The following is a 16,520-nucleotide window of genomic DNA, read 5'->3' as shown; positions in this document are numbered from 1 at the left end:
ACAAAAAACAAGCTCAGCAGCTTCTTCAGTTTAAGACCAGGCAGACATTGCCTCATTTTAACCACGAATTAGTCACAGAACTTAGACTCTGCAGGCTCAAATTCGATTTGTCATTCAACACAGTCTGCAGGGGGCTCCCTATCTCAGTTTTCCCACAATTCAGCATTAATTAACCCTAATGAGCTGTAATAACATCAATGGGATGCGTCAAGGTTATACTCACCGTCCCTAAGAGTGGTTCCGCCGGAGGTCTCTTCTTTTTCAAGGAAGAGACCTCCGGCAGAACCAGAGGAACCTGGCTGTCTCTTTAATACAGTACTTTGAGACAGTTACTGATGTAAATTCTTGTGAATCAGATTGATCTCAATGAACGGACCTGTTCTGACCCTCGTTTTAGACAGCAATGTGCCACAAGGCATCTATGAATTATGGGTATTATAGCAGACTTATTAAGCTATTGCTCATTTTCCGTCACATACTGTATATTATGTTGCAGTGGTGTTTGTAAATATGGCCAAAATTTCAAATCAAGAGGTCAGCATCTGTGCAAGCAACCCTTGACTGCTGGAAGCTTAGGCTTAGCTCTGCTGTAAATGCTCTATTTTAGTATTTTTGTTTCCTACTCTTGGCTTTCTATGACATCAATAAGGTCCCTATCAGGTCCCTAATACGCTGAGCTGATATAAAAGCCACAGCTCATAGTCTGTCCAATATAAAGGTGAGCCGATCCTATTCAAAGTGAGGAGTCAGGTCATGACAAAAGTCCAGTGTGAGTACACTGTTACCAGAGAGGTTGCAGGATTAAAGCTGAACAGACAACAAGTGTGGAAACAAAAACAGAAAAAACCCAGTCCTCACATTGCCTGGCAGTCTGTCACAGGTTATATGGACACTTGATTAGAAATGGAACAGAGGCATCATTAACATTATTATTGACACCCGATATTTTCTGACTATTACAAGTTAAAATGTTGACTGTCAGAGCTGTAGAGCAGCAGCTGCAGCATTACACTCTTTAAGGATTTGGATCTCAATGATCAGGCAAGATTAAAATTACAATTTTCAAAACTTTAACAATATACTGTTAATGAATTCAATAGTTGTGATAAAAACGATTTTTTAACTGCTTAAACAAATATAATAGTGGATGTCACAAAACAGTATTTATGTCTGTGGAGCTCTGCATTTCAGTGCCAAAAGTTTCAGTATATCTTGTCCACTGACTGCATTATACATTACACCTGTGCTTCTCCGGCTGTCACTGAGACTGCATACAGGCCAGATCCTCTTCACCAGGATCTGTCTGAACGACCTGCAGGATTCTGAGTGTGCTATTTAAGAATATCAGAAAACTTCAGAGAAAATAATGAGCCCCAAAAACAAAACTTATAACAGTGAGCTTCATACTATATCAGCTCATTGTAAGGCTTCCCCTACAACGACTGACACGTGTGCCAGTAGCTCATGCTGGTCCTCTGGGTGAAGGCTAGGCAGTACCTGGCCCTTCCCAGAGCAGTGGGTGGTGAGATTCTCAGCAGTGTTTTGCTGCCATCTAGTGGCAAAAAAAAAAAAAATCACACCGACAACAGGTTACTAACATTTTTTTTCCTTTCAACTATTCAGGTGTCACTTTTGAGAGGGATTCTTAATGTCTACCGTGCATTTGAAGAACCTAAAGACAAGTCAGTCTTTGGTCACAGTGTAAGATTTAGCGGACTTTGCACTATTTCCAAGACTACAACGGGGCTCTTTTTGAGATTATTTTCCATGATGCTCGTAATTGTAATAGTCAAGGTGAAAAACCTTTAAACAATGGAAAAGAAACAGAGGGAAACAGAATGGTTACCCAATACTTCACAATGCTGACAGAGCACCCATTGTTCAGCTGCCTGAACTTCACCTTCCATGAGCCAAAACAAGCAAACGTCAATGAGGAAAAAGGCTGACTTAAGACAGCTCAAAATTATGTTCCTTACCACCAATATACCAACCAAGAACAACTTAAATTAGGAGGGAAAATTTTTTATGATTTTTTTGTGATGCCGTGCATTGGTACGCATCGCTGAAATCAGGTAAACCTCGTTTGTTTTAAGGTCAGCGTTAAAATAGAAAGCAGCATCTTACCATATTTGTCCCTCAGCCCCACTGTGCATCGGAACACTCCACCGAAGGCGACATCTTCCCCAAAGATGACTGCAGAGAAACAAGAGTACAATACAGTCAGCACCGTTAGTGCTCAAGTACGCAAGAGTGAAAAATACTGAAAACTCCTTAGATTAAGCCACTTTGAATGTTTTAGATTTCAATAACTTGGACAGCTTGATTCATACTTTCATGATTGTTAGGCAGCCTGGAGGTTTACAGAGTGTGTCTGCGTGCCTTTTACCTGCGGTAGGATCGCTGGCCAGAGTGTTGTCCAAGGCACTCGTAATGGACTGGAACAAGTTCATCTTCTGGGTAGGACCTTAAGGTGAAACACTTAATTTAAAAAAAATGAAGAACTTCACACATAAAAAAATACGTGTCTTAATGGTTTTACACAACTAGGCCTCAACTGAACAGGTACTGCAGGAAAAACACAACTGTGATTTGATTTCCTGTTTTCAATGGAGTACACACTGTGTTACAAATTAAAGAACACAAAAGAATAGCATGTTTTCAACAAGGGCAGGAAAGGAAAAAAAGCAAAGAAAAAATGATACAGCATGGTTTTACAATATTTGATTACAATATATTTTTGCAATTTATTGTATATTTTATATTACAACATTGCGATATTGTATTGACGCAGGCATGCCAAATATGGATATTTTAATAAATAAATTAAAGCACAACAAAAAAAGAGGGCTCAACTCGCTTGAAAGAAGGCAACCTTTCTGCAATCATTCTCAGACAGGTTGTCGAAGGTTTGCAAATAACTGCTGTTTAATTTATAAACGCATACAGATTGATGGCAACATGGTGGCAATCTGGATGAATATTTATCAATGAGCACAACTCGATAGGACCTGAGCCAACTGGCTACCAGCTGGTTGTATTCTGGTTATATTCCTACAGAACAGGAAGGCTGATGAGCACAAATGGAGTAGTGAAATGTGACTTTCTGTCCATACAGACAACAACAGATATGTGATTTATGAGGATTTATAGCAGTTAATTGCTGTATTTTTAAAAACATGTTCAAGAGTTGGCAACTTGACTTCACTGAATTGCAGACTGATAGTAGACTGACACCATCTTTTTTTTTTCCAACAACAAAAAACAAAATAACTAAAATCTGATAACATTATTTTATTGGATAAGACAGATATTGAAAAAGTTTAACTCTGAGTACATAATTTGCAGTTGAAACAATTTGAAATTGAACTTTATGTTTTGAAATACTCAGCTTATTGCAAAATGTTAAAAATTTGGATTAAAGTATTGTGATAATATTGTATTGTGGGGTGTCAGGTGATTCCCACCTACAATTTTCAGTACCATGTTGTGATTCTGGATCAAGTAAAAGTATATTATAGAATAAGCAATCGGCTTAGAGCCTGGGACTAGATCACACTACAAGGAAAAATTAAATACATTTTTAGTTACTTCCTTAGTAGCAGCAGGTAGCTTTGAATGTTTTATTTTCTCAGTTTTACACCAGGTGCCCTTCCTGAGCCAAGAGACAGTGTCTCCTCCCAGCATCAAACCAGAAATCTTTCACTTGTCTGGCAACAAGTAAGTCGAGGGCTGTTTTCTGCAATGGTGTGTGCTATTGCTTTGTTATTTCAGCATTCATTAACCAGGTAAAAAGACTGGACCCATTTACAAGAAGTCGTATGAACGCTGTGGCTATGAACCCACAAGATGCACGAGCTTTTCATGTAAGTGAAACAGAGCATCCTTTGGGGGGCCTAAACAAAGACACTGCATTAACCTCCTTGGACCTGGCGTCCACATATGTGGACATCACATTTTGGGTTATTTAGACCAAAATACTCAATTTTGCTCTACAAGGGCCTGATATCCACTTACGAGGACATTATACTGCTACTGTTCTATCAAAAAATTTAAACGAATATCCTCATACGTGGCTCTTATTTTCCTTAAAAACAAAAATAAGGTAAAAAAAAAAGAAAATCTGGTAATTCTTTGTTTTTACATTCATCGGGCCCCAATATGCCCAAATATCAAAGAGAAATTAAAATGTATGTTGTGGAAGAGTTCGGGTCTTAGGAGGTTAAACATAAAATGTCCAAATCCCCATTTTGGTTTATTCTAGAATAAAATAATGATAATAATAATAATAATAATTTTAAAAAACACCACCAACAACACACTGGTGAGCCTTGCCGTCAAGAGTTGAGGATAATACTGTAGGATCCTTTCCATGATGAGGACAGCTTCACAACAGCTTCACAAAAGGACGATGAAGGTGGAACTCCAGCAACACTTACGGGAAGATGAACAACATGACAGTATGTCACAAGACCCTGATGAAGGCCAAAAGACTTAAAGTCTTCCCTTAAGTGTTGCCGGAGTTCCTGCATTGTGAATTCTTTCATTCTCTCCATGCACCTTGGAAGTAGGTGAAGTTGTGCCAGAAATGTTTTTGCTCTGACTTAACAAGTAAACAGAAGACCCCACGTGCAGCTGTTTCACGCCCTTTAACCATACACGGTGTAATTCACGGTGACAGCTCATTTCTCGGTTGAACTGAGGACATTCCAGCGGTATCAACACGACCCGCTCCCCCATGTTAGCCGGTTAGCCAAACACTCACCGTACTGAGACGGGACGGGGTCAGGCTGAAAGGTAAAGTGTGCCGCATGCCTTCGTTGTGTTTTTGTGCGGGAGCTGCAGTTCGGCGACAGTTTTAGCAGCGTGGTCCCCAGGGAGCCGGGAGCGATGGAAAGTTTCGAGTTTGCACCTCGAAGGAAGAGCCGAGCAGCAGCCGCCATCACTGTTGTTATAAGTGAACAGGGAGGGCAAGATGAACCTACGACTAAAGATCGTCTATTAGAGCAAGCTCCCAATTCTAGCGGAGGGAATTGTTTCGCTCCCGATCAACTTCCGGGACTTTCCCAAAAGCTTCAGTAAACGACGCTGAGAGATTTCATGCTAGCTTGTTTAAAACAAATATTGCTATACTCATTAGAATACGAGTAGGAGAGACCCCACTCTTTGTGATTTCTGGGAATGGTGGCGGAGTGAGAGCCCTTTTCTTCCTGCCTCAGCCTCAGCGAGTGAGGCCGTGATTGGTCAAAAAGGAGGGTGGTGTGCGCAGTACGTACAGGTGTCTAAAATCGTTCACTAGACGTAGTTTCAGTTCTACGGAAGAGGATTAGGGCCACTGGGAAAAAAAAAAAGTGGGCACGTCTTTTTTTTTTTTCTTCTTTTCCTGAATTCTGAGAAAAAAGTCAGAATTCTGACTTTGATCTCAGAATTTAATTCTTACTTTTTTCTCAGATCTTTTTTCCCCAGTGGCCCTAATCCTCTTCCGTACAGTTCCCTGTGATGTAATTCATTTATATATATTCATATGTATTTCATATATTATTTTATTTATCAACTCACGGTACAAATGTATAAGTATTTTTTACAATAGTATATGAAAATTTCTACATTTGTGTGTAAAGCATTTGTATTACAACTCGATAGTATTACTGCCCTCACAGGAAGAAGCTTCAGGTTCAAGAAAAAAAAGTTTCTACATGTCAATGGAAAAAAACAAAGCACAAACTCTTATGGTACAATATAGTATGTTTATTGTATTATACTATACTGCACAAACTGATAAGCCAAAACATTAAAACAAACTTAAGTGAGTAACACTTAGAGATTCTACCATTCGTGTGGATTTCTGAAAGGTACTACCCACATAAATTCTGTTGCAGACCAAGCACATCCTGTAATGGCAACAGCACTCCCTGAAACTGCTCAGGAAGGGTTCAAAAACACACAGACACAAAGTTTTTTCCTGATCTCCTCAGAATCTGAAACAGCATTCACAGGATGCACTGAAACAAGCCAGTCAATTCCCATGGGACTGAAAGTCCATCCTGCAACCGACAGGATCCAAATGAGCCACTGCCAGATGTCTGGCATCTCTGACTACAGGTCAGAGCTTTTGGGGGGTTCTTTTGGTGATTTAAACAACACAATACTAAACAAGTAGTTTTAATGATGGCTAAATGGCTTGTGCTTATATTTACTAATGAGTAAAAATGAAACAATGTGCTATTTTGTTTCAAGAAAAACAAAGATATTGCTTTGTTTATCTCACAAAAAAGGGAAACTTTAGTGGTTATGAGTGGTTTAAAAGAACCAAATCAGCCACAACACATTTTCCACGGCAGTTAAGATGATGACTTTGCACACTCTGCAACATCCAGCTTCCTGCCACTGCTGCACATTCTTGCCAAATTCTGTGACGATGAGAGAGCAAAGTTAGCGCTTCAGAAACTTGTTTAAGAAGTCTGAGAAGAAATTTTGGGAAGTTATTCTTACATTAGCAGCTCGAATGATGCTGTTTGGAGACTGGAGGGCTGCGAGGTCTGTCAGGATCTTCTTAAGATCGTTGTTAGAAGGATATTCTGGAACAGAGTACAGGTGAATTTCTAACGTTAACCTGGCATCTTCTTAGTACACAAACTTGTTACTGATTGATGTACATGTACCGTGTTCAGGTGATGCTTGTGGTTTGAGCTGCAGATACGGATGCTCCAGCAGTTCTGCAATGGCAATTCTCTCTCTGGGGTTTCGTACCAAGCATCTCTGGTAAAAGGAAAAAAAACAAAAAACAAACAAAACAAAAGCTGAATATTTTTATTTTACATGACCTCAGTAACACTTCTAATAAAGACTCATCAACAATTGATTGGACAGATTCTCATTTTAATGTGTGTAAAACTGTAACACAGAAGTCCCATCTATGGCATCGTTTCACCTTCAACACATCGAGCAAATCCTTCTCCGAGATGTCAGGAAACTCTATTTTATGGGAGGGATCGATGATGGCGTGCAGCTTGCTGATCTGGTTGGTGATGCTTTGGAACGGAGTCTTCCCGTAAGTCATACAGTACAGAATACATCCGAGGGACCACACATCACCTTTGGGGCTGATCTGTTGAACAAAATTAGCAGAAGGTGTCTTACCTACTGTTGCATTCTCGGTTTGGTTAGTGACTCTGTCAAATCAGTAAAAACGAAAGTAACACACCTTTGAGCGTGCTTTTCCTGTCTGGGATGACGTGTCTTTGATGGCTTCAGGGGGCATATAGTTCAGAGTTCCTACCTGTGTTGACAAATGATTACGTGTTACACATGTTAAGCCATTTTTCCCAACTGATTGACATCCTTAAGCTGAGCTGCAGCTTCAACTTATTTAACAGAACTTAAATTAGAAAACTGTCATTTTCTGTTGTCCCTCACAGTATGCTCATTTAGAGTTGCTTTGCATGGTTTGAAGTTCAAAATCATTCTTCTGTATCTTGGTGCAATCCCTGACTTCATCCAGTGTCTGAAGAGTTGCCGTTTTAGCTCTGCTTCAGCCTTCCTCTGATTAGCATTTTTACCCAGTGAAAAGCCGCTCACTAGATATTCTCTCTCTCTTTCCTTTAAAGACCATTCTGTTTTTTGAACTTCAGCAGGTCGTTTCAAAGATGCTACAATATACTTAGGACACCACCCCTGCAGAGATTTTGATTTATTAAAGCAAAAGAAGAAGAAGAAAAAAATCCTCAAAAAAAAAAAAAAAAAAAAAAAAACCCACACAGGTGAAATAAATTTCTTTAACAATGGCTCTGTTGCTGTAACTTTCCCAGTAGGCCATGATCACAGGCCGACAAGCATCTGGGCCGCACCTTAGTGGAATGCACTCATTCATACATCAGTGTTATTAATTCAATGTGCTTTTTCCTGCAATGTCAAAACATCTGCTGGTCTATTGGAAGAAATGACCGTGGCCCTCCATCTATCTTATCTGAAAGACTCTGGAACAGATACCATTTGTAGCCTGGGACTGGAAGTATGCAGACATTGACCATGCTAACCAGAAAATGTCTGACTATCAGGCTATACTGGACAGTCTAGCACAGATATCATCACCCCTCTAGAGTCCACCAGATTGTTTTCCAGCAATTTCATTCCTTTGTAGTTTGATTGCTTGGGACCCAAGCTGACATGACACACGAGAGGTTCAGTGTATTAATTAGTATGACTTACTTGTGAATCCTTCATGATGCTCGTTACATCTGGTTGGATTCTGTTTGCGATGCCAAAATCGATCAGTTTCAGCGAAGCATTCACTATGACGAAGTTAGCTGGTTTCAAGTCGCTGTGGATAATTCCTATACAGAACACACATGCAGTGGTTAGAAGTGACCATCAGTTACTATGACATTTATGACATTTGAACAACACTGAAAGTGGTAGTCAACTGATAGTGGGAGGCACAAGAGAAATGAACCGTGTTTGTGGATGGTGTGGACGGCCTCCAGCATGTTCTTCCAGTAGAACTTCCTCTCTAGAGGGTTCACAGTTTTGCGCTTTCGCAACCAAGTGTTCAGATCCAAGTTTCCACACTCCATCAACATGTAGATGTAGCTGTTGGTTATTTCACTGAAAGAAACAAACACAACCCACAAAAAACACAACCATCAGGACATTTATTGAGGCAGAGATGTATACTTCAGGTAAACAATAGAAAAAAGGCTGCCTAATTTAAAAAATAATTTCTGGATAGGCTGTGCACTCACTAGTCATAGAGCTTTATAATCTGGTCGCTGTACTGCTGCAGGTGGTTCAGATGTTCAATTTCATTTTTGTAACTCTCTATAGTCTGGGCGTCGGCCTCCTCGAGGTTCACATATTTCACTGCATACAGCTGCTTTTTATGATCGAGCACCTGGTAAACCTGGAGGGGGAAAACAAGCAGTTGTTTAAAATACAAGATTAGAGGCCGACTGGACTGTCAGACTGTGGTGAAATGTTTTTGGCATTATGGGAACTCCTTAACACTGTTGTTACCTTACTCGATCCCCCGCGTCCAATCATCTTCAGAATGAAGAACTGCTTCCCCTTAATCGTAATGGATTCATTGGACAACGCACTGAGGGAAGCCTAAAATGAGATCCAAACAAAGATACAGTTTCCCATTAAAGTTGAGAGTAGTATTTAAATTACTGCTGATATTTCCAACTGACTGAACTCTTGTCTACTTGGCATTCAAGTAACTGTTTACTGTTCAGTCAAGCTGGGGAAAAAAAATGTTTATACTATCAAGTGCTTTTCCCCACACACATCTAAAATCTTTAATTAAAAACAAACAAAACAAAACAGCAACAAAAAACTCCACAGTATGTTGTTGGTTTTTTTTAATGTATAAGACAAAACCAAAAGGAGGGCATGAACATATACCTGTGGTGTCTGGGCACACAACGTTTGATTTAGAGGTGTGCATGGCTGCTGAGCAGGCCCAGCTCTGTGTGCCGCTGCTGCAGAGGAAGACACTTCAGGGCCTCTCTTTACAACAGGAGTAATGAAGCTGAGAGGGGACAAATACAGGCATGCAGAGTGTGACATTTTATTTCAATAGAAATATTCTAGAATACAAAAGTATTAGCTTATTGATTTGAAGTAGAATTGACTTTTAGCGCAACTTTTTAGCACCCTACAATAAAGCATATATTTAAATACCGTTCCCAATGGAAACTAAAGAGCAGAATTACAGATATGAAAAAACACTTTTGCTTATGCTGCATATTTAAAGAGAGATTTCACAAATACCCAAGTCAGAGTATTACCTGTTAGCAGCTGGATATCTATTGCTGTTAGGCGTTTCGCAGACTGTTTGTGAGTTAGCTTTGGATGGAAGTTGGAGGGATGGTGTAAGGAAAGATTCTGCCAGACGAGGAATGGGTCTAGGTTCAGGGGGTGTTGTCTGTTTAACCTTATAAGGGGAAAAAAAAACAACAACAAAAAAAACGTTTAAGGTTTTGAGACATAATCAAAATAAATGTTTACATACATGTTCTAAGTGAAGATAATAAACACCCACCAAGTCTTTGGATATTTCACAGGGAAGACATAAGCTAACACCAGCTTGCATGTAGAAAAAAAACAAACTAAAATCAGTGTATCTAAAAATTTAGCAGTAGATTTAAAAAGGGCCATCAGACCTCAGGAGAAACATGCCGGTTGATGGAAGTTGGGATCTTCCACTCCGATAAAGGCTCCCTGCTCGCAGGTTTAGGCTGCTCTACCGAACGTCTGACAGGGACCCGAGCAGGAAGCTGTACTTCCTGGATTCCACCACATGCAGACATTACGGGAGCACTTGCTTGCAAATCTAAAAGAAATTTGGAAAATATATAATGCATTTAAAAAATAACAATGTATTTAAATTTAATTTAAATTTAAAAGCATGTTCAAGTTTTGACCCATACAATGAACTGACTTAGATCTCTACCTGTGGGAGGGTCCTCCTCACTGGTGGGCAGTAGCCGTTTCTCTCCAGCTTTAAGGTTATGTATGGCCATGTCCAGGAGCTCGGCTGGCTTCGCATTTAAAGTGTGGGCTTTGTGCAGAATTGAAGTTGCTTTGTTGACGTTACCTAAAAAGAGGATAGTAGGGGCATAAATAAATGGCACTTCAATTATGTTTTAATGAACGATTGATTGATTAGTAGACATTCTTATGGCTAAACAACACAAAATACAGACAAAACTTTTCACTCGCTAGCAAATGTTTGGCATGCATTTTGAATAAACTATGCAGACATAGTGATCCATCGATCAGATCTAGACAAAAAACATGTTCCTTCCAGGTGTATATGGGACCTTATTGTAACAGATTACACTGAGATAGACATTTATTAAAGACATTGTGATTACTGATTACAATGATCTTTCTGTAATAAAGTTACACTACAGCAACTGGCTTCAGTTATGGCAATACTGTTTTTCTAAAGCACCGACTTAATTAGTTGCTTTTACAGCAGTACATTGCCGCTCTGGACTACCTATTATTTTTCCAAAGTGGTGCCACCTTTAAATTTAAATTCTTCAAGGAGGAGTCTTGAAGTTGTGCAAAACAATGTCCTTATTTGTACGAGTTGCTCCTTATTTTCAGCTTTTTGTTTTGAGAATGTGGTTCCAGAAAATTACATACCTTGAGAGACCTCAAACTGGGCATGTGCTATGTGGACAAAGGCAAAGGCTTTGCAGTTGGATCTTGCAACTATGAAGTGGTCCTGTGCTTCATCTGGATCCTCGATCCTCCAGAAGAAAAAGGAAACAATGATACACTTAAAGAGCAGTACTGATAGCTATCATTTGGTTGTGCCAATGCTTTTTTTGGTGGGACTGAAAGGCTATGTGGACAGTTGACAGCACTGCAAAACCTTGGTCTTCTGTCAGTGGGTTTCATGATGTAGTCACCTGAAATGGTTTTCACTTCACAGTTGTGCCTTGTCAGCGTTTCACTGTGTAATTTCTTTCCCTCTTAATGGGGTTGGGACCATCTGTTGTGCTGTGCAGAAGTCAGGTCGGTACACAGCTGACAGCTCTATTTGACAACTGTTAGAATTCATATTATGGCAAGGACAAATCAGCTAAGTAAAGAGAAATGACAGTCCATCATTACTTTAAGAACTGAAGGTCAGTCAGTCTGGAAAATTGCTTAAACTTTGACTGTGTCCTCAAGTACAGTCGCAAAAATTATCAAGCGCTATGATGAAACTGGCTCACACAAGGACCGCCCCAGGAAAGGAAGACCAAGATTCACCTCTGCTGCTGAGGATAAAGTCATTCGAGTCACTAGCCTCAGAAACCACAAGTTAACAGCACAACAGATTAGAGCAGATAAATGCCACATAGAGTTCTACTAGACACATTTCTACGTCAACTGTTCAGGCAAGACTCAATCAGGTCTTTAGGGTCAAACAGCTACTAAGAAAAACAACAAGCAGAAGAGATTCGTTTGGGCCAAGAAACATAGGGAATGGACATTAGACTAGTGGAAATCTGTGCTTGGTCTGGTGAGTCCAAATTTGAGATCCAAATTCAAGATCTTTGGTTCCACCTTTGGGTGACGCAGAAAAGGTGAACAGATCATCTCCACATGCATGGTTTCCATCGTGAAGTACGGAGGAGGTGGTGTGATGGTGTGTGGGTGCTTTGCTGGTGACACTGTTGGGGATTTACTCCAAAATGAAGGCACACTGAACCAACTTGGCCACCACAGCATCCTGCAGCGACATTCCATCCCATCTGGTTTACATTTGGTAGGACCAGCTACCAATTAAGATGGTTTGGGATGAAATGGACCGCAGACTGAAGGCAAAAGGGCCCACACATGTTCAGCATCTCTGGGAACTCCTTCAAGACTGTTGGAAAACCATTTCAGGTGACTACCGATCATTTCACAACATTTCAAGGAAATTTGCAATAAAGATATAAATTATATTATGTTTTATCAGTGATTGCAGCTTGCAGGCAGAAGATTTATTAGTTAAAACAAAATGCATTGCCTTTTCCATCTTTGTTTTTCCAGTGACAACCTAATTCAAAGTGTGAATTTATTGCCACAAGGTGCTAGCAGTACCAATGCAACCATAACGACAGCATTATATCCAGAGGATAAGTCAAATGTAAGTGCAAAAGCAGCCCAGGTAGTGTATTCCTTGTAACTCCAAGTAAAAGTATAACTTAACAATTTTTAATTTAACATAAAAAAAATAAATAACAACCTTGCAACTCTTTAGGAGCCACATAATAAGATTCAAATCTAAAAATCTTGTTCCCACCTTTAGCAGAAATTTAGCAGAGACATGCTTGGCTTTGTCTCATTGTTTTGCCCACTGAGAAACATAAACGCATGGCTCCAACGAATCATTGATATCATGATTTAACACTTTTATAACAATTTATATTGGTATTATTGTGAATGATATGATGGGGCACTCACCCTTTTAGTTCTGCATATCGGACTAGTATTCTGGCGTAGGTGGCATTTTTGCTGTATTGTCTGACTGGCAGCTTGAAGAAGACTTTAGAGTAACAGTCCTTGAGCTTATTCAGAAGGTTGATGTCTGTGTGAGGGTTCCCTCTCTTCTCCAGGTTAGTCAGGTATGCCCAACATGACTCGGGAGAGTTGGAATTGACGACCTGATCGAAATTGTAAGTTACATCTGCTAGAAAGGAAAACAGTCATGAAAACAGAGAAGGGGACACAGTGTCTTTCATTCACACAACTATAGAAAATAAGATTCCACATGGAAATATGTAATGTAGTACCTTCCATTCTTGAGGCGTTCTTTGTGTAACATGTGTGAAGGAGAGTTGTGGTTGAGTCTATGGCTGCCTGGTCCTCCCAGGTGGATTTCTCTGGACTAAGAGCTGGTTGCTGAGAACACACACACACACACACACACACACACACGCACAAAAGGATTCAACATTTCTTTCTTTGGCTCAAGCTAAGGTTCTTCACACAACAGATCATTAGAAACTAAAGCCACCAAGTGTGGAATTTGAGAGGTACAAATACGTTTATTTGTACTCACTTGAACACACACTATATCCCGATCCACAGCACTGTTCTTTGAGGAGGATAGCCCAAATATTGGGTTCATATTTGAACCAGATGTTTGCCTAAGACAGTGACACAAATTAAGCATGAACAAACCTGATATAGGTTTCATTGACACTGCAGGACATTACACGCAAAGTAAATTCACTTAATTACATATATTTCAATTGTATTTCTCAGATCATCCCACCCCCTGCCTACATTCACTACATTTTAACCAAAATAAATAAACATAAACATACCTGGACAAACTTGTGGGGATTGATGCATCGCTTCCTTTGGAGACCCTGCTATTATTGTAGTCATCATCATCATCCTTTTCTGGGATAGAGAAAGGGACTATGGGAACTCTTGCTGGCTACAAAGCAAAAATGTAAGAGCAGAACTTGGGATCCTCAAAGACCTTTTGGTAATGGGTAACACGGAACAGTTTCAAGTGAAAAAACAAACAAACAAACCCCACAGACCATTCCAACTGCTCTCTTGCGCTGAGATCCTGTCCTCCAGCCTGGTAGTTGGTCATCTGGTGCTCCACCAAGGGAGTCCCTCCTGAAGGACAGAGAACAAAAAATGTCAGATGTTCCCCCTTAGAAAAAGCCTTCTGGGAGGTTGAGAACCACTTTATTCTTACCCCGAACTAAAAATACTTGAGAGCTGCAAGTCACCTGTCCCATCTGACGTTCTGCTTACTTTTTGTAACTCTGAGCCTTTTTTGACAGAGTCCTGTGCATCACTGTTTGGTACTGACAGAAAGAAAACACAAAATATTTAGAAGAGAAAAGCATGATTGGGAAAAGGGCATTATTACATTTGAGCTCTATTGTGACTTTCTACTGCTGGACAGTCAAGTCAAACAGCAACATGTATATAATGACACAAGATAAACATGAATGCTCACCTGGTAAATTTTCCTTATCCTCTGAACTCCATAGTTGTGCTTTTCCATTCTGAATTCTTCGCAAAGCAGCCTCCAGCTGTTCTTTCGGTTGGGCACCCACCTGAACAGCATTCTGCAATATGTAGATGCCTCTCTTTGCGTTGCCTGGTAAAGTGTTAGAGATTAAATTAAATATTCTACATAGCATTTCTTGAGAACTGGCACATGTTTTGAAGGACAAACATCACATGTCTACCTTGAGAAATCTCAAACTGTGCATGTGCAATGTGGACAAATGCAAAATTCTGGCTGTGGGACCTTGCCACGTTGAAGTTAGGCTCTGCCTCACTGACATCTTGAATTCTAATAGAAAAAAAAAAAATAAATGACCCAGTGAATGCACAGATGAAAATATAATTAAACCAAGAACAGCATTTCTACTCACGCTTTCAGCTCTGCAAATCTGACCAACATCCTTGCGTAGCTCTCATTATGACAGTGTTTTCCCAGTGGCATATTGGAGAACACCCTGGTATAAAAGTCAATGAGCCTGGTGAGGTGATTACTATCCAAGTGAGGGTCTCCTTTTTTCTCCAAGTCCATCAAATATGAAAGACATGATTCGGGTGAGTTTGAGCCAATGACCTGGTTAATATTGTCTGTGTCATCTGTAACAAGCACAAAGTGTCACAGTTATGCACGGCAATGTAGACATCTGGCATACATGACTACTTGTTAATCCTTTGTTACCTTCATTGAGATACTTTTTAATTTTGTTAAGCTTTTGATAAAGCATGGCAAGTTTCTGCTTTCTGTCTGTGTGCTCCTCTTCCTCCATCTGAAATGATGAGTTCAGTCAACACAAATAACAAATGAGCCCAAATGAATATAAGCATTTTGCTTGAATAACAAGAACACAAAATCCAGCACAGAAAATGCAATTTAATGTTAATATGACGCGTTTATTAACAGTTATTAATAATGGGGAGCTAGGACTGCAGACATTTAAAAAGAAATCCAGAGCTGTTGTTAAAGGAGTAACCAACACTGAGACAATTCTCAGTATTTAATTAACATTAAGTTACCAGTTTTGTGTGATTTCTCATTCTAAGGTGAGGAATACCTAGAAGGTACTATATGCTGACTTGGTGAGCAGCAAGAAATAACCTAGATAACAAGTTGAAGACTAGTTACTGAACAAATGCTTTCCTTATAAACCTGGATAGCTTCGTGTTTACAATCGGGGCTAGCTCATTTTCCGGCTAGGTAGCATGTAGCAATTTTGCTCAAGATAACTTGCTCATCAAATCTCCCCACTGTGCCGAAGACTCGCGCACTCAAGTGAAGTTAAACACGCATTAGAACACTTTTAAAAACATGACGTTAAAGTGCAGTAAAGCGAAAACCATCTCACCGTGTTTAGGCCTGCCACAAAAAAGTCTCTTGCGACGGGAATTACAGCACAATACACAGGGAAAAAGGCTCGACTTCAACTGCCAGATTTCAAATATGCCGCTTCCGTTGGCGTTGTGTATTGATTGGGTCTTTGTGATGACGTCACGATGCGTTCAGTTTACAAACAAGCAAGACGACAATAATAAAGGATAAATATAAGGGAGACGCGTGTCTCTCTAAACGTTTTTTGAGAAGTATCTATAGATATTTACCAGCGCGTTGTAATTTTTATAAATACTTCTAGTTTGTATTTTGAACGTGTATAAATTGAAATATGCAAATATTTTTCAAGAAGGGGCTCAGAGCCGATGTCTGATGTAATCTCGCTGTCCTCATACGTGTCCTGTATCACCCTCAAATACTTGTCTACCACTTTTGACTTCCTCATGCAATACCACAGTTCCTTTCTTGGCACCCTATGATGCTGTATATGCTTTCTGTAGCTCCACAAAGACACTGACCTTCTCTATATGTGACCATCAACTCTCTCAAAGCCAGCATAAAATCTGTAGTGCAGGTTCTTCGCCATAAAGCCATACAGTGCATGTCTTCTCCATTCTCTCCTGTATTACATACTCTCCCTTTTTTTTCCAACAGCACTTGAATACGGCACAAT

The 16,520-nt window shown here is 39.9% G+C and overlaps 2 protein-coding genes across 4 annotated transcripts in view; both read right to left on the bottom strand.

Moving 5' to 3' along the window:
* bckdhb (branched chain keto acid dehydrogenase E1 subunit beta) overlaps nt 1-5,229 on the bottom strand; it is a 75,538-nt gene extending 70,309 nt beyond the window's left edge. The window contains exons 1-3 of the mRNA XM_026186036.2: nt 4,763-5,229; nt 2,387-2,464; nt 2,125-2,193 (exon numbers count right to left, since the gene is read on the bottom strand). Of these exons, the coding sequence (XP_026041821.1) occupies nt 2,125-2,193; nt 2,387-2,464; nt 4,763-4,940 (325 nt within the window). The 5' untranslated portion in view covers nt 4,941-5,229. The remainder of the gene's footprint in view (nt 1-2,124; nt 2,194-2,386; nt 2,465-4,762) is intronic.
* Nucleotides 5,230-5,724: 495 nt separating this feature from the next.
* Nucleotides 5,725-16,510, bottom strand: ttk (ttk protein kinase). 3 transcript variants are annotated; one of them, XM_026184417.2, is made up of 25 exons: nt 16,366-16,510; nt 15,200-15,287; nt 14,895-15,117; nt 14,706-14,812; nt 14,471-14,614; nt 14,204-14,315; nt 14,040-14,121; nt 13,815-13,930; nt 13,547-13,634; nt 13,278-13,386; nt 12,949-13,174; nt 11,152-11,258; nt 10,451-10,594; nt 10,161-10,330; nt 9,786-9,931; nt 9,400-9,526; nt 9,010-9,102; nt 8,739-8,896; nt 8,450-8,601; nt 8,206-8,330; nt 7,202-7,276; nt 6,929-7,105; nt 6,660-6,756; nt 6,490-6,575; nt 5,725-6,407 (listed from the first exon to the last, which is right to left on the bottom strand). In XM_026184417.2, exons 2-25 carry the CDS (start codon nt 15,285-15,287, stop codon nt 6,339-6,341), a joined length of 3,021 nt encoding a protein of 1,006 aa, XP_026040202.1. In that variant the 5' UTR covers nt 16,366-16,510; the 3' UTR covers nt 5,725-6,338. The 3 variants fall into 3 exon arrangements, with proteins under 3 accessions (XP_026040202.1, XP_026040201.1, XP_026040204.1); XM_026184416.2 differs by having other exon boundaries at nt 15,864-16,478; XM_026184419.2 differs by having other exon boundaries at nt 12,949-13,171; nt 15,864-16,478.
* Nucleotides 16,511-16,520: the final 10 nt, after the last annotated feature.

The sequence above is a fragment of the Astatotilapia calliptera genome, chromosome 11 (genome assembly GCF_964374335.1).
Source record: "Astatotilapia calliptera chromosome 11, fAstCal68.1, whole genome shotgun sequence".
Classification (NCBI taxonomy): Eukaryota; Metazoa; Chordata; class Actinopteri; order Cichliformes; family Cichlidae; genus Astatotilapia; species Astatotilapia calliptera.
The sequence above is the reverse complement of the archived record's forward strand: the minus strand, read 5'-3'. Positions and strand labels throughout refer to the sequence as shown.

What these genes read in the sequence shown, in the direction of transcription:
- ttk (XM_026184417.2), bottom strand. Translation starts at nt 15,287, where the DNA reads ATGGAGGAAGAGGAGCACACAGACAGAAAGCAGAAACTTGCCATGCTT. An exon ending in ACCGGCATGTTTCTCCTGAG is followed by an intron (nt 9,932 to 10,160) that starts GTCTGATGGCCC and finishes TCCCCTTATAAG; the next exon opens with GTTAAACAGACAACACCCCC. An exon ending in ATTTGCTCGATGTGTTGAAG is followed by an intron (nt 6,757 to 6,928) that starts GTGAAACGATGC and finishes TCCTTTTACCAG; the next exon opens with AGATGCTTGGTACGAAACCC.